This window comes from Lissotriton vulgaris, chromosome 4_1 (genome assembly GCF_964263255.1).
Source record: "Lissotriton vulgaris chromosome 4_1, aLisVul1.2, whole genome shotgun sequence".
Taxonomy (NCBI): domain Eukaryota; kingdom Metazoa; phylum Chordata; class Amphibia; order Caudata; family Salamandridae; genus Lissotriton; species Lissotriton vulgaris.
Window position 1 is genome coordinate 205,458,757 of NC_141691.1, and position 18,438 is coordinate 205,477,194.

The 18,438-nt window shown below is 49.5% G+C and overlaps 1 protein-coding gene across 2 annotated transcripts in view; it reads left to right on the forward strand.

The window, feature by feature from the left end:
- THOC2 (THO complex subunit 2) overlaps window positions 1-18,438 on the forward strand; it is a 1,289,207-nt gene that overhangs the window by 418,427 nt on the left and 852,342 nt on the right. For both annotated transcript variants that reach the window (XM_086918507.1, XM_086918508.1), the window contains exon 19: window positions 13,088-13,205. In XM_086918507.1, the coding sequence (XP_086774633.1) occupies window positions 13,088-13,205 (118 nt within the window). The remainder of the gene's footprint in view (window positions 1-13,087; window positions 13,206-18,438) is intronic.

An 18,438-nucleotide genomic window follows, 5' to 3' on the forward strand; every position in this document is an offset into this window, starting at 1 on the left:
CCAGAAGACCCACCACCAGAGCGTGCTATGCGGTGAAGTGGAAACGATTTGTCATTTATTGTACCAATAATGACATAAATCCACTAGATGCTTCAACTCAAAACATCATATGTTATCTGTTCCATTTACACAGATGCAATCTAGCATACAGTTCCATACGTATACATTTAGCTGCAGTGGCAGCTTATTTTCAGAACAGGCAACATCTTTCACTCTTCAGAGTGCCGGCTATTAAGGCTTTCATGGAGGGACTCAAACAAGTGATTCCTCCGCGACACCCACCTTCACCTGTCTGGAACCTAAACGTGGTTCTCACCAGACTGATGGGACCACCCTTTGAACCACTACACTCGTGCGAAATACAGTTCCTAACGTGGAAAGTGGCTTTTTTAGTGGCAATCACATCACTTCGAAGAGTTGGTGAGCTGCAAGCCCTAACTATTCAGGAGCCATTCATCCAAATTCACGTGAATAGGGTAGTGCTGCGTACAAACCCTAAATTTATGCCAAAGGTGGTGTCCCAGTTTCACATCAAACGATAGAACTGCCAGTGTTCTGCCCAAATCCAGATTCAGTGGCAGAAAGAGCCCTACATACACTAGACGTAAAGAGAGCTCTCCTGTATTATATAGACAGAACAAAACTTTTCAGGAAAACTAAGCAACTGTTTGTTGCCTTTTCACCACAGCACAAAGGCAACCCCAATTCCAAATCAGGTATAGCCAGATGGATTGTTAAGTGCATACAGATTTGTTATCAGAAAGCTAAACGCACATTAACAGTTCCCCCACGAGCGCATTCCACACGCAAGTTAGGGGCACCCATGGCTTTCCTTGGCAACATTCCTCTAGAAGACCTATGTAGAGCAGCCACATGGACAACCAATCATACATTTACTAAACACTACTGTGTAGATGTACACTCCAAACAGCAAGCTGCTGTAGGACAGGCTGTTCTAAAGATTCTATTTCAGACTGCTGCAGCTGGCACAGGTAGCCACCGCTAACGGGGAGACTGCTATACAGTCTATGCACAGATATGAATTCAGCAGCCCACATGCCTCCAACGGAATATGCTACTTACCAGTATGCATCTGTTCTTGGCATGTAGGGCTGCTGACATTCATATCGCCCACCCTCCTCCCCGGTGCCTGTCTCAGCTGTAGCACTCAGAATTTATCTCTAGCATGGGTCCAATTGATATCGTAGCACTATACCCCCAGACAGCTCTTTACAACGTAGCCATATCGCATTACCCGCATTCCTCCTGCTTATTGTGCCTGATTATTAATTGCATTAATATCGTAGCGCTGATAGCGTTTATATCGTAGCGCTGTGTTGCTGAGGTGCGCTCTCCTAGACATTCGGTTGTGCTTGCATTGCTCCTGCTCATTATTGTGCCTGATTAACAATTGCATTTGTATTGTAGCACTGATAGCATTTATATTGTAGCGCTGTGTGGCTGAAGTGCGCTTTCTTAGACATTCGGTTGTGCTCTGCTGCCTTTGCCCGAACTGCGCATTTGTACCTGATTCTGCCGGTACCACTCTCCATTTCATAGCCATTACCTAAGTTTTGCCCCAATCTCGTCCTGTTAGGCTTTTGGCTTGCTGCCATTTTGTTGATTGTTGTTGTGCCTCCCTGCCCGGCTCTCCACCCCGCTCCCGCCTCCCAGCTGCTCCTCCCTCGCCCCCGCCCCCTCCACTATCCACATATGACAGATGCTTCTGCGCGCAGCGGTAACGCGCAGCGGTCGAGCCTCGTCCACGCCTGGACCGCGCCCAACGCCAGACCCCCTGCCCCCCGCAAAACCCACTCCACCCGCATAACGTACGACGCTGCAACCCTCTCAGCACTTAACCACGGCCGACTCCCAAACTGCTACCAAGCCGCCCCAGGACACACCCACGGCCCCTTCACCTGCCACACCTGCAAGTTCGACTGCATCAGGACCCACACCAAAACCACAGACTCTAAACAGAGCTCCGACACTAACCACCTGAAGTGCATCCTGCTCAACACCTGCTCGGTCCACAGACACGCCATTGAACTCTGGAACCTACTCGACACTACTGCGCCGGACGTCGCCTTTCTTACAGAAACCTGGATGAACGCCTCATCAGCACCCGACATCGCCATAGCCATCCCGGACGGATACAAGATCATCCGAAAGGACCGCACCAACCAAACAGGAGGAGGCATCGCCATCGTCCATAAGAACACCATCCGCATCACGACCAATTCCGACGACAACCTCACATCCGCCGAACACCTTCACTTCCAGATCCACACCGACCCTAAGACCACACTCAGAGGCACCCTCATCTACAGACCACCAGGACCCCGCACACAATTCAGCGATGACATCACTGACTTCATCAGCCCACACGCCCTCCCCTCCGAGGACTACATTCTACTGGGAGACCTCAACTACCACCTGGAAAAGAAAAACGACTCCAACACCACCACCCTTCTGGACAACCTGGCCAACCTCGGACTCGAACAACTTGTCAATACCCCCACCCACTATGCCGGACACACGCTCGACTCAATCTTCACCTCCAGCAAGCACATCTCCTTCAATCACACCACAGCTCTCCACTGGACGGACCACAGCTGTTTTCACTTCAACTACAAAAAGACCACAACCCACAACCCCCCACAACCTATTCCCTGAAGAAACTGGAACAAAAATACTACCGACCAGCTCTTCACATCGCTTCACCAAAACCCTCCTGCCAAATCACAGGACCCAAACCTAGCAGCCACCAACCTCACACAATGGATCACCCACAGCGCAGACGGACTAGCACCCTTGAAAAACCATCAATTCAAGCAAGGTAACAAAAAAGCCCCCTGGTTCAACGATGACCTTAAGAATTTCAAGAAGCTATGTCGCACCCTCGAGAAAGCCTGGAGAAAAAACTCAACTGACAACCTGACCACCTTCAAGAACGCAACCCGCAAACACCACCAACTGATCCGTTCCAACGCCCACAACAGCAAGGAACTTTTAAACATCGTCAAAGAATTTACTAATCCCACCGCCGGCACCAATGACATCACTCCCTCCCAAGACCTCTGCGACTCCCTAACCTCTTTCATCTACAACAAAATCGCCGACATACATAACAGCTTTGAAAACCAGTCCGGGGACCAGTCCACTCCACACACCTCCGAACCAACACCCCCCTCTAACAACCTTTGCGCCTGGAACCCAATCACCACTGAAGACACCATCCGCCTGATGAACTCCATCCACTCAGGATCGCCAACCAACCCATGTCCCCACCACATTTTCAACAAAGCAGACTCCATCATCGCACCCCATCTCCAAGACGTCATCAACTGCTCCCTCAACTCTGCTATGTTTCCGGAAAGCTGGAAACATGCCGAACTCAGCGCCCTGCTGAAGAAACCCACAGCAGACCCCACTGAATTCAAAAACTACCGCCCCATATCGCTCCTCCCATTCCTGCCAACCTGCCAAAGTTATTGAGAAAGCAGTCAACAATCAGCTCGCCGCCTTCCTCGAAGCCAACAAATCCCCCGACCCCTCACAGTCCGGCTTCCAAGCCAAACACAGCACCGAAACCGCACTCATTGCAGCAACAGACGACATCCGAACTGTACTGGACAACGGAGAAACAGCTGCCCTCATCCTACTTGACCTCTCCGCAGCCTTCGACACAGTCTGTCATAGCAACCTAATACAACGCCTCAGCAACATCGGAATACAAGGAAAAGCATTGGACTGCATCATCTCGTTCCTCGCCGGAAGAACCCAGAGAGTCCGCCTCCCCCCTTTTAAATCAGAGGCCACCGAAGTCATATGCGGCATACCACAAGGATAATCACTCAGTCCCACCCTCTTCAACGTATACATGAGTCCCCTCGCATCCATCGCGCGCCAACACAACCTCAACATCATCTCCTACGCAGACGACACCCAGCTAATCCTCGCCCTCACCAAAGACCCAAACACCGCCAAAACCAACTTACACGAAGGAATGAAAGAAGTAGCCGAGTGGATGAAGAACAGCCGTCTAAAACTGAACTCTGACAAAACGGACGTCCTCATCTTAGGATCATCCCCCTCCGCCTGGGACGACTCTTGGTGGCCACCAGCCCTGGGAACCACACCCATACCTACGGACCACACACGTAACCTGGGCTTCATCCTGGACTCTTCCCTCTCGATGACCAAACAAGTCAATGCCGTCTCATCCTCATGCTTCAACATCCTACGCATGCTCAAAAAAATCTTCCGCTGGATCCCCACCGAAACAAGAAAGACAGTCACCCACGCACTGGTCACAAGCCGACTGGACTACGGAAACACCCTCTACGCCGGAACTACAGCCAAACTAAGAAAAAACTCCAACGCATCCAAAACGCCTCAGCTAGACTCATACTGGACATCCCCCGTCAAGCTCACATTTCTGGTCACCTGAAAGACCTCCACTGGCTCCCCGTCAACAAGAGAATAACGTTCCGTCTCCTCACCCACGCACACAAAGACCTCTACAACCTAGGCCCGAATGCCTCAATACACGACTGTCCTTCTACACCCCCACCCGCCAACTACGATCATCCAATCAAGCCCTCGCCGCAATTCAGCACATCCATAGATCCACCATGGGAGGAAGAACCTTCTCCTACTTAGCGGCCAAAACCTGGAACTCTCTCCCCACCCACCTCCGCCTTGTACAGAACCACCTCTCCTTCAGAAAGCAACTTAAAACTTGGATATTCGATAAATAAAGTACCCCCCCCCCCCCCCCCCCCCCCCCCCCAAGCGCCTTGAGACCCTCTGGGTGAGTAGTGCGCTATACAAATTTCAAACTTGAACATCACTTACCGTATCATACTCCATCTCTGCCACAATGGTGAAAAACAATCTGAGGATGAAGAGGATGCCCATGCGCACAGAAGTCCGGGGGAGGAGCCACCTATCTTGTGATACTTCGAAGACTTTCCAGGACAACAATGTGCAATCATCCGGACCCAACACTAGGCGGTGATCTATGCACAGATATGAATGTCAGCAGCCCTACATGCCAAGAACAGATGCATACTGGTAAGTAGCATATTCCTTCTGGTGGATACAGTATCTGCCTGTGGATTCCTCACTGACTCACCCGCCTCCCTGTTGTCCACCCTTATATACCTATAATAGTTGCTATTGCTATTGTGCATGTTATATAGTATCCTTTAGCCCAGCACTCTCCAACACAGTATGCACAGTTAATGTTACACAAAAAAAATATTTTTTCACAGTTATTAATATAACTAGTTCACAGCAAATGATGAATCTTCAGTGGAGTAGTGGCAAAATCTTTATTAGTTCCAAAATTCCTTCTTCAATAAAAACAGATCATAGCCATAGCCGGAGCAAACGCGTTTCGTCCGAAAGGACTTTTTCAGGGCTAAAATTGTAAAGTTACAACGATCTCAGAAGGATGGCTTCTGTTCGAGGCATGTGGGCTGCTGAATTCATATCTGTGCATAGATCGCCGCCTAGTGTTGGGTCCGGATGATTGCACATTGTTGTCCTGGAAGAGTCTTCGAAGTATCACCAGATAGGTGGCTCCTCCCCTGGACTACAGTGCGCATGGGCATCGACTCCATCCTCGGATTGTTTTTTTCCGCCATTGGGTTCGGATGTCTTTAATTCCCTCTTGTCGGAATCGATAGAAAAACTTTCTTAAGACCAAAAGGTCTTTAGTCTATACGTCGGTTTTGTTCTTGCGTTCGGCTTTAGTCTTCTACCTCGGCTCCGAGCTGGTTCTGTACTTCCGCGTGCTCTCGGCGCGGAAGGCCTAGTCGACGCTCCAGACTTATCAACCATCCATCATGGACCGAAGTTCATTCAAGAGATGTCCGGTCTGTAACTTGAAGTACCCACACATCGACGTCCACCCGGTGTGCAACAAGTGTCTGTCGCCGGACCACGACGAGGCCAAGTGTAGGGCCTGTTCACGCTTCCGGTCCAAGAAGACACTTAAGCTTCGACGAGCTGCGCGCCTGGAGGCCCAGCAATCTGCTTTGGCGCCTACGGACATTTTCGATGCTGGGGATGTCGAGGAAGACTATATCCAGGACGTCTCGGAATCAAACCCCACGTCGGACGTCGAAGAAGACTACGACGATGATGCTGAGGTATTCGAAAGCGAAGAAGTCGTCGAGGAGGTAGGAGACGACGACGGTGCCCTTGGGGCCATGGAGGATAGCTCGGACGAGGAGCTTCCTCAAACTGACTCTGGGGCCGTGCCTACTTCTAAGGCCCAGGTCGAGGGATCGCCTCCAGGCCTTACCCAAGACCTCGATATGGGTTCCACAGCCCCGCCTTCGGGCCTGGCCACGGACATTGTTATAAAGCCACTCCCTGGCAAAACGAAACCGAAAGTTAAACCTACGGTCTCGACGCCAGATACTGCGCAGGTGCAAGTATCAAAACCGAAAGTGCGCATCGCTTTTGTCGGATCGAAAGCTTCGGAGGCCTCGGCGCCGAAGAAACAGAATATGGCTGTCGAGCCGAAAGGCCGAGTCAAGGGCGTCGAGACGAAGTCTGCCACGCCGAAGACTAAAGTAAAAATGGTCGATACTGGCGCGTCGGCGCCGAAGTCGGTCGACGCCGGCAAGGGCCTTGTCGACCCGAAGAAAGCTGTCGACGATCCGAAAAAAACTCTTGGTGACCCGAAGAAGCGGCTCGATGACCCGAAGGTCCTCTCTGCCCCGCGTCCGCACGACAAGGGCGCTGCGCCCCGGGAGTCGACTCCGAAAGTAGCCTCAAAGGACTCGACTCTGAAAGTGACCTCGAAGGACTCCGCTGAACCGGCGCGTCCATCCGCCGCGTTCACCAAAAAGGTGGCGGACTCCCTGCAACGCATCAGGGACGGCGCCGCGGCGATCGAGCCGAAGGACCCCCCTGCCTGCAAAGCCTGTGGAAAAACCTGTCAAGGCGTCCACGCCGATCCTCTTTACTTTGCCGCCTAAAACGGCGCCGCAGGCTTTCGCTCCTAAGGCAGTGGCCGGCGTGCCCGAAAAGGTCTCCTCGGCGCCGAAGGCGTCGTCAGTGGTCCACGGCCCGCGACCTCGACACCCTTCGGAGGATGAGCGTCAGGAACACTTCATCGACGCCGAAACGGGTAGGCTTTCCCTTCTGAAGCGGAAAATCACCCCAGAACCACAACTGGAGTCTTAAAAGATCCCTCTCAAGAAGAAGAAGGACTCTGCTTGCTCTCTGGTCTTGGTGGAACCCATTTCACCACAGACTCATGATGTGTCGCCCACTTACTCCGATGTGGACGCTGGTGAGGGTGATGAGGAAGATGAATACAGTTATCCAGTCTATACAGACCCTGAGGATACCAATGAGCCCTGGGCAGCTAGTGGTGACCCTGGGGATCCTCATTCAGGACAAGACCCTCCACTCTTTTCTGCAAAGACTTCACCTCCTGAAGACTCTGCTGCTTTCAATGCCCTCATTGAACGGGCTGCTAACAATCACAATGTCCAGCTGCATGCTGACCCTGTAGATGTGGATTTCCTCTTTGACACTTTTTCAGTATCTGAAAAGACTGTTAAAACTCTGCCTATGCTAAAAGGTGTTTTGAAGCATGCTGCCGAGATCTTCAAAGAACCTACCAGGGCAAGGGTGATAAACCCAAGAATTGACAAGAAATACAGGTCGGCGCATACTGATCCTACCTACATTAAAGGTCAATTGCCTCTGGACTCCCTTGTCGTCTCGAATGCCCGGAAGAGGGCCAATTCCCAGACTACGGGTGATGCTCCTCCCCCAGACAAAGAATCCAAGGTCTTTGAGGCTTCGGGGAAGAGGGTAGCAGCACAGGCAGCCAACATATGGCACATCTCTAACACACAAGCGCTTCTAGCGCGCTATGACAGGGCGCACTACGATACACTAGAGACCCTGTTGCAACACCTGCCTGATCAATACAAAGAAGGGGCTGAGATGCTGATCCAAGAGGGGAAGCTAATCTCCAACACTTCCATTAAGTGCGCTCTGGACGCAGCCGATACCGCTGCGCGAGCTATAAACACCAGTGTTATGCTTCGGAGACATGCCTGGCTGAGAATCTCTGGATTTAAGCCGGCCATCCAAACCACCATCCTGAACCAAACGGTTAACCCAGATCACCTGTTTGGCCCAGAGGTTGACACCACCCTAGAAAAAATGAAAAAGGACACTGACACTGCAAAATCCATGGGTGCCTTACAGTCCCAGCAGTTTCGGGGTGGGTCCTTTCATCGCTCCAACACTAGAGGCGTCTCAAGGGGTCAGCTTTCCCAATCCACGCAATACTACAAAGACAACACCCAGACTACTTATGCCAACAAGAGTCGAGGTGGATATCGCGGAAACAGCGCCAAAGGCAGAGGTAGTGGCAACAACAGCTCCAGGTCCTCTACCACCAGCAAACAGTGACGCCTTGTCACTACCCCCCGACCACACAACACCGGTCGGGGGGAGACTCCAGCAGTTCCTGTCCGTCTGGAAGTCCATCACCATGGACAGGTGGGTCAGAAAACGTATCCAATACGGTTATTGTCTGGAGTTAACATCCACTCCACCCAGCATGCCCCCAAGGCACCGTCCTATGTCGGACGAGCACTTGCACTTTTTGCAGCAGGAGGTCACCGTCCTGCTGCAAAGAGGGGCAATAGAGCTCGAACCTATGCAAGAAAGAGGCACAGGGGTCTACTCCCTGTACTTCCTAATACCAAAGAAGGACGGGTCCCTCAGGCCCATCCGAGACCTCAGGCCCCTCAACTACTACATCCTGTCGGAGCACTTCCATATGCTGACCCTGCAGCAAGTGCTCCCGCTGCTCCGGCAGGGGGACTTTCTTGCAACTTTAGACCTAAAGGATGCGTACTTTCACATTCCACTGCACCCTTCACACAGGAAATACCTTGGGTTCACCATACAAAACCAGCACTACCAGTTCAAGGTTTTGCCTTTCGGTGTCACCACAGCACCCAGGGTGTTCACAAGGTGCCTGGCGACAGTGGCGGCGCATCTCAGGAGACAAAACATCCACGTCTACCCCTATCTGGACGACTGGCTTATCCAAGCAAAGTCAGCCCAGCAGTGTGCCGCCCACATGTCCCACACCATTCACCTCCTGCACGATCTGGGATTCTCACTGAATTACCCAAAATCCCACCTCCAGCCCGCCCATATACGGCAGTATCTGCGTGCGACCATAGACACTCTGGTGGCCACAGCACAGCCGAATTCAGTGAGAGTCAGCAGCATTCAATCGCTGATTCAAAAATTCAAACCTCAACAGTCGCTTCCAGCGAGAGTGTTCATGCAGTTGTTAGGCATGATGGCCTCCTGCATCTCCATAGTCCCGCACGCGAGACTACATATGCGTCCGCTTCAGGAGTGCTTAGCACGTCAGTGGACTCAGGCTCACGGGCAGTTGAAAGACCTAGTGTTGGTGAGCGGTCGGGCATACAACTCTCTGCATTGGTGGAATCCACGAAACCTTTGCAAGGGCCGACCGTTCCAAGAGCCTGTGCCACAGATCATCCTAACGACGGACGCTTCTCTCCAGGGTTGGGGAGCGCATGCACTCCAGTACACTGTGCAGGGACTATGGACGCAACAGCAGAGGAAGATGCACATCAATGTTCTGGAACTGATGGCGATCTTCATGGCACTAAAAGCCTTCAAAGTACATCTGTGCAACAAGGTCGTGTTGATCCGGACGGACAACATGACGGCAATGTACTACATTCGAAAGCAGGGAAGAACACACTCTCCGCAGCTGTCTCATCTGGCTCAGAGCATGTGGAAGTGGGCCATTCAGAGGAACATCTTCCTCATGGCAGAGCACCTCTTGGGCAAGGACAATCAGATGGCGGACCTGCTCAGCAGGCACAGCCACCAAATGCACGAGTGGGAGATACATCCATCAGTTCTCCAACCGTACTTCCAAAGGTGGGGTCATCCAGAGATCGACCTCTTCGCCACAAGGGAGAACGCAAAATGCCAAAACTTCGCCGCCAGGTTCCCACACCCACAGTCGCAGGGCAATGCGATATGAATGAACTGGTCAGGCAAATTTGCGTATGCTTTTCCCCCAGCACCTCTGATACCGCTGGTGGCACGCAAGCTCAGGCAGCACTCGATGACTCTCATCCTGGTTGCTCCAACGTGGGCTCGCCAACCACGGTACACCACGTTTCTAGAACTGTCCGTGGTACCGCATCAGAGGCTACGGCTCACACCCAGCCTTCTGACGCAGAGCCATGGTGACATTCAGCATCCAGATCCGCAACAGCTCAACCTGGCGATCTGGCTCCTGAAGTCCTAGAGTTTGGCTACCTGCACTTACCTTCTGACTGTATGGACATCATTCGGGAGGCAAGGAAGCCCACCATCAGAGCATGCTATGCGGCAAAATGGAAACGGTTTGTCATTTATTGTGCAGACCACAATATTAACCCGCTGGATGCTTCTATTCAGAATATCATCTGCTACCTTTTCCATCTGTACAAATGTAATCTGGCCTATGCTTCCATTCGCATTCATCTATCTGCAATGGCCGCTTATCTCCAGAATAGGCAGCACCTCTCCCTCTTCAGGGTGCCTGCCATTAAGGCTTTTCTGGAAGGACTCAAACGAGTCATTCCTCCGCGGACTCCACCAGCTCCGGAGTGGAACCTCAATGTGGTCCTCACCAGGCTGATGGGTCCTCCCTTTGAACCACTGCATTCCTGCAAGATTCAGTTCTTGACGTGGAAAGTGGCTTTCCTCATAGCAATTACATCGCTACAGAGGGTTAGTGAATTACAAGCCCTAACTATCCAAGAGCCATTTATTCAAATTCATTCCAACAGGGTAGTGCTTCGCACTGACCCTAAATTTCTTCCCAAGGTTGTGTCTCAATTCCATATCAACCAGACTATTGAATTACCTGTTTTCGTTCAAAATCCCGAGTCATTGGCAGAGCGGATGCTCCACACCCTTGACGTCAAAAGGGCCCTGATGTATTACATCGATAGGACTAAGGATTTTAGGAAAACTAAGCAACTCTTTGTCGCCTTTGCACCACACCACAAAGGTAACCCTATTTCCAAGGATGGTATTGCTAGGTGGATCGTTAAATGTATCCAGATCTGCTATCTGAAAGCAAAACGTACTCTTACCATTCCACCAAGAGCCCACTCCACCAGAAAGTTGGGGGCCTCTATGGCATTCCTTGGAAACATTCCTTTGGAAGACCTATGTAGAGCAGCCACATGGTCTACCACACACACATTTACTAAGCATTACTATGTTGATGTGCACTCCAAACAGCAGGCAGCTGTAGGGCAGGCTGTTCTCAAAACACTTTTCCAAACTGCTGCAGCTGGCACGGGCGGCCGCCGCTAATGGAGGGACTGCTATGTATTCTATGCACAGATATGAATTCAGCAGCCCACATGCCTCGAACCGAATATGCTACTTACCAGTATGCATCTGTTCTTGGCATGTAGGGCTGCTGACATTCATATCGCCCGCCCTCCTCCCCGGCGCCTGTAGCAGCTGCAGAATTCACATATACTTATAGCATGGTCATCATTCACTGAGTTCCACTCCAGCTTGGCCACAATGGCTAAAAACAATCGGAGGATGCAGTCGATGCCCATGCGCACTGTAGTCCAGGGGAGGAGCCACCTATCTCGTGATACTTCGAAGACTCTTCCAGGACAACAATGTGCAATCATCCGGACCCAACACTAGGCAGCGATCTATGCACAGATATGAATGTCAGCAGCCCTACATGCCAAGAACAGATGCATACTGGTAAGTAGCATATTCGTTTTTAATCACAGTGTCAATCCAAAATAGAATTCTCAATGAAAAAGATATATATATATTCTTGATTCCTGGTATATTAGAAAATTCACTTATTCAGTGTATTTAATAGGAACGATACGCTTCTCCAGTCTGATCAGTGTATCACTGCATTAGTTACTCCGTAGGATATTCTCAGTGTCTTTTCGTAATATCCATGTGAATGAACATTTCTTTTATGATCTCTAATGCGCTGGGTTTTTTATGACTCCAACATACAGTTCCGAAGTGGCAGCCGGCTCCGTGGCGTGGCATCCATCCCAGTTAACCTGCTCTACTGCATTGTCTTTACACTGTGTGTTTTACCTTGGTTATTTTGTACTGTGTACACTGTGCGAATATATATACTGTTGTCGGTTCGTCCATGTGCCTCGAGGGCACGGAAAAAACGGCGGAACTGATGTCATCACGCCGACAGGGTCCTATTATGGATGCAGTGACGTCAGCGGAGCCCTGCATGATGCTGTGCTTCTTTGACGTCATCCAAGTCAGCGTGAGGAACTACGAAAGAATTTCCGAATGTTGCAGACGCAGGGGATATTCACAAGGTAAGAAATCCACAGGCAGACACTGTATCCACCAGAAAAAGCGTTACCTAAGGTAAGTAACTTGTTCATTTCGGTCCCAAACATATTATTTCTCAGGGCAATCCTCATTACTTGTTGAAGGTTATGCAATCCTGTAAAAGACCACCCAGTTACTAAATCATTCTCAAGGAAGGCTTAACGCGTCCAAGAATTTCCTCCACAAATATTGGTATATCATTCATAAATCTCAGATAAATACATCCACTCCCGTGATTTCATTAGCTTTTAATAATTATACTTATGTTACAAATTGCAGCCGTAACTTCCTAAAGAATCTGTCTACCTTATTTATCATCCATCCTACAAGGTGACTTCCTTTGCTGTCATTTAAAACGTCTGATGGATGGTGCTTGCCTAAGAGATACTTATTTTTAATTGTTTACCATTCCTCATAGATCAGTTAAGTGATACTCTGAGCCTTTGTTTCAGTGGTATCCTTTGACAACTGTGGAAACGTTTTTGGCAAGTTCCTGACATAGTGATGTGATATTTTGTCTGAAGTGTTGGGGATTTGAAAGAAAAATCTAAATCAGAGAAAAGATTACCTTAAGGGTGTGTAACTATTTGGCTGGCTAAATTTCAGTGTGTTCAGCTTTTTATATTCTATTCACATCCTGTAGCTTTGATCTGCTCATTCTGAAGGAAGTTGTGCAAAAAATGGCTGGAATAGAAATTACTGAGGAAGTGACAATGGAGCAACTAGATGCTATGACTGGCGGTGAGCAATTGAAAGCTGAGGTGAGAAGTTTGTTAACCCATGCCTTATGGTCCTTTCTTGCCTTATTGCAATTTTTACAGTGCAAACCTTTTCTAAATACTTTGTAATTTCTCAATTTCTCTCATCTTTTATTTATTTTTATTTTTTGCTCTAAGTCATCTTTTCTCATTTGGTGGTCTATCCTCTTGTGACATCAGATGTGCATCCCTGTGCTTGTACGCTTTCTTAAGATTCTTCCCGCCAGGCCCTCAAAGGCCCTTTATAGGCTTCCTGTTGCCTTGAAATGTTGCTTGTGTGGTTCTCTTCGTTTGTTACAGTTGCACTGCATCTTCAGACTTAACATTTTTTCCCACCCTTTGAACTGGAAGCAACTGCTGAAGCTCTGCAGACTAAAAAAGAAGCCAACATTTTACCTGATTGTCTGTCATTTCTGGAGAAAAAGCAGTCTACAGACAACCTACTTAGAGAGAAAAACCTAAAAAACTGAAAACTACCAAATAATGTTTGTGGGCTATGTGTGCAATCGACTGGTTGGACAATTCAACAAGAGGGATAGAAAATATGCCCTTTGTATTCTGTCCCCCGTGCCAGCAGTAATTCACCCAAAGAGACAAGTGTAGGATAGTGGGTTTCTGTTGCACTCCCCCCCCCCCCCTCACACACACACACACACACTTTTTTGACTGATTCTGATGCATCTTTGACTGAGCGTGCGCTGGGGTCCAGGTTACCAGTGCCTGTGTTCTTTAATAAAACTATGCCATTGTGTTCAAGGCATGTGTAAGAAAGTGCCCTCTTTTTGCCCTCTTTTTGCACGGTTGCCCTCACTTTTTGCTGAATTGCTGATGTACTTCAACTGAGTGTGCCCTGAGTTACTGCCAAACAGGTGCCCAGGGTCTATGGTCTTTCCCTAAACTGCATTAAAAGCAAAACCCAATTGGCACTCTTTGGCCACAGGTCAGTCACTTGTAAAAAGTACCACAGGTATCAAGGGCACTGTTGCCAGGGAAGGCCTCAAAGGGGTGCAGCACTTATTGTGTCACCATTAGAGGCACGGTACCTTACACACACACACACACACTGCCATTGCAAGCTGCGTATATCTGAAAGAGATTATTAGTTATAGATTCCTTACCTTAGAATTACCCCCAGGGGTTAGACTGGATCCGAAGAATTTCTTCAAAGCAATACCCCTGAGGTCACAGTATCCACTTTGACGCCGCCCTCAAGCGCTGACATTAGTTCTTCATTTTTCCACGCCACCCAGCGCAGATCCGCAGAGAGCGCTACCCGTAGTCACTGACTAACTCTATTTCGACTTTTTTAGACTTATTTTCGAGTCTTGTTGCTTACTGGTGCACGTGTGGATGTCACGTCGGTCCGGCTTCAAGACTTGTGACACATGTCACAAATTGATGTCGGTTACGGACCCTCACCTTTTTTGCCTCTGGTGTCTGGAACGCGACCACAACCCGAAGTCTTGCTCCGGCTGTTGGGTCATGAACCTAAAGTCTTCGCGGGAGCGATCTCGAAAGATTCAGGAAGCCCGGCATTGTGCTCCGGAACACTCAAGGTCCTGTTCCAGAGGGAGGTCGCGGGACCGATCACGAGCCTTAGCAGCCACTCATCTTCGAAGTCTTTGTCTTAGGGTAAGTCGAAGAACAAAAAGAAAGCAAAGAAGCCCCGTCGGTCTTCGAGTTCTCCTTGTCCGTCGGCCGACGCAAGATTCGGATGTGGTCGTTCTGCGGCTCTGCCTGCGGAGCCTGCTGGGTCGGCTCCGAGCTTTCCTCCTTTTCAGACAGCCGGAGCTACCCCAGCCCAACTTTGTATTTTTTTACGAAGCCCTTCATTCGATCTTTCGTCAGCCCGACTCCAACAGCGCGCCTTCGGCCCTGCAGACTGGGGGTTCTAGACATTTGAACCCGGCGTCTCCGTCTCCGGTGCCACAGGGCCCCCAGAGATCCAGGTCTGGATCCTTATCAGCGCCGGTTGACATTACGACACCGTCTTCTTCGAATCCACTGACGACACCTCCGCCCCCTCCAATGCCGGTTGTGTCCCCAGCCGGCATCGACCCCGGCCTCCACCCTGCCCTGAATACAGAGCCTGACCGACATCGACTGACATCAGAACCGACACGGCCATTACTTTTGTACCACTGTTCTATCCTGGAGTTCCCTATCACCCTGAGTGACAACCAGAAGAGGGCGAGGAAGACTGGGAGCCGCCTGTTGACCCTCTAGCTGAACATTTGAGTGAAGTGGACTGGAGAGAGGAGTTGGGTGATGCCAGTGGTCTGCACACCTCACCAAACCTCAGTATGCTTTCTCCTCTACCGTGGCTACGGAGAAGGAAGCCTCATATGCAAAGGTGTTGCGTAGGGCGGCTGAGGCCTTGAACCTTGAGCTTCCAACGGTGGTGGTCAGTACCAACCTTCTGACTGAGGTGCTTTAACCGGCAGCAGTCTCTTCGGAACCCCTGCTGCTGTTCAATGAGGCCCTTACTGACATCCTTGGTCCAAGCCCAGCACAGGGGGTCGTGTGGATAGGATGATTGCCCAACGCCACTGTCTGGTCTCGGGCAACCCAATTTTCCTCTCCCAACACCTCTACCCCTGAGAGCTTGGTGGTCCAAGCCTCTACTTCGAAGGCTGCATTTCCTACTGCTCCCCCAAATACCGAATTCAAAAAGCTGGATCATCTAGGGAAGATGTTTTCTTCCTCCACCTTAGGACTGCAGTCAGTGAACACTGCATGTCTCTTGGGCCGTTACACCCACTCTGTGGGACATGGTTTCGCAGGTGCTGCCACAGTGTCCGGAAGAGGTCAGGGCCACTCTCTCATGTACAGTCGCAGAGGGCAGAGATGCAGCAAAGTTTACCATAAGGAGTGGACTGGACATCTCTTGACTCGCTAGGCAAAACAATTCCAACGTCTTAAGCCCTGAGATGCTACGCCTGTTTGACGCCCACTGGCTTTTCGGGCAATGTCCAATAGAATCTTGTGGACATGCCCGTTGATGACCATCGCTTGTTTGGCGACAAAGCGCTCGAGTGCTTTTAGGATTCTAGGGCTATGGCCAGATCCTTGTGCCTGGCGCCTCTCTCTCACCCAGCGCAAGCTGCTTTTTACCCATTTTGGGGTTACATAAGGGGTGCCCCAACACATTTCGTTCAGAGCCGCCACAGGCCTGCGAAGGTGCTCAGCCTATGCGCGGCCAGGGATGTTGGACCCAGAGTCGTGGGTCTGGGGGCCAGCGGGCGGGCCAGTCCACCAGCTCCCCCTCTGCAGCAGCTTCCAGACCCTACTAGTCCGACCCTCCAGGGCCATCAGTTGCCAGTGGGCGGCAGGATTCGCCATCACCTTCCCCACATGCAGAACATCACGTCAGACGGGAGTTTTGCACATAGTCCGAAGGGGCTACTCCCTCCCCTTCGAGACTACCCCTCCATCCATGTCACCTACATTCCATCGCATGTCGAGGATCACTTGGCCCTTCTCTGCCTGGAAGTTGCGGCTCTCTTGGCCAAGGGAGCCATCGAGTGCGTCCCTGTGCCAGAAGTAGGTCATGGTTGCTACTCCCACTATTTTCTGTTAACGCAAGAAGGACAAAGGCCTGCGTCCTATCTTAGATCTTGGGGACATCAACAGCTTCCTCCGGAAGGAGAAGTTCAAGATTTTGACATTGGCTCAGGTTCTGACTGATCCTGGAGATTGGATGGTAGCTTTGGACTTGCAGGTCACCTATTCCCACATCCCCGTCCTGACGGCCCACAGGCGTTCACTACGGTTCACAGTAGATCACAAGCATTTTCTGTTTACCGTGCTCCTCTTTGGCCTTACGTGCGCCCCTAGGGTGTTCACGAAAGAATACATTGAACTAAATAGGATTATTATTTCTTAGAAACATTCTGATTTCAATTCTATTTTTATCTCGCCGACAAACTATTCAGTGTATCTGCACAAAAAATTGTGTGCCGTGGTCTTCTGTTCTAACAGAGGGCTGAATTATAAATTAATTAGGTATTTTTACAATTCTTCCTACCAATTACCACATATGGGACAACCCATACTCTACGTGGGAACTAGAATGATCTTAGACTTCTTTTCCTTTGAAAATGCATTTAGGGACGGACGTTTTCCCATTACGAAGACTTGGACACTCTTTGTACAATTACTTGGTTGTCCATGCAAAATAGTGATTGAAGGTATCTCGACTGAGCCAACCGCATTCTTGGTATTCCTTACTATATAATTCTTCATTAGATATAATACTTTTATCTTGGGAATAGCACTGCATGCTTTAAAAAAAATGGATACTTGTACACTTTGTACTATGGGCTATTCTTGATCTATCCGCACTATTTTCTCTCTTTTTAAGTAAATTTACACGTTATATCTTCAATGCTGATCTTCTGATCATTTCTCTAAAAATAAAAAATTCTTTGTCATGAATAAAAAATATTGTGATTTCCTTGTTTCCTTAGGAATTAGTTATTTTATGGATATGTACAATGACATTTATTTTTTCTTATGGCATTATTTGCAGCCTTGAAAAAGTTTCTATGAAACTAAACACGTGTTGACTGGCGGTGCCTCGCTTGAAAGGAAGACTATCATACCAAGTTGCTTACTCTTGATCATGTTGCTTTTGCTCTTAAATTTGTGACTCAAGACTCTGTCATATATTTATATTACATTGATACAGCAAGAACAAAATTGATGTCCTGCTGCTACTTGAATTCGATTTGCTCTAATAATTGTATGAATTGATGTGAAATTATGTAAGAATGCCGAAGTTTATAATCTTATTTCACGTCTTCACTGGGTCCAATTGGGCTTTGGTGTTCTGGCACATTAGTTAGTGAGGTGCTTTATACCAAATGCACTAAAATATTTGATGTGCTACCAATTAAACCACCACTGCCATCTGTAAATATTGTCAGTGTTCACGAAAGTAATGGCGGTGGTTGCAGCTCATCTGCGCAGTTCAGGGGTTCCAGTCTTCCCCTAACTCAACAACTGGCTGTTGAATGCAGGCTCACCCCAGCCTGTCTCCCACCTCCAGACTACGGCGGACCTCCTGCATTCACTGGAGTTCACTAGCAATGTGCCAAAGTCACACCTTAGTCCCTCTCAGAAGCTCCTGTTCATCGGAGTGAATCTTGATACAATGCAGTTTCGGGCTTATCCGCCCAAATAGCGAGTCCGGGATATTCGGGCTATGATTCCGATCTTCCAGCCTTGTAAGAAA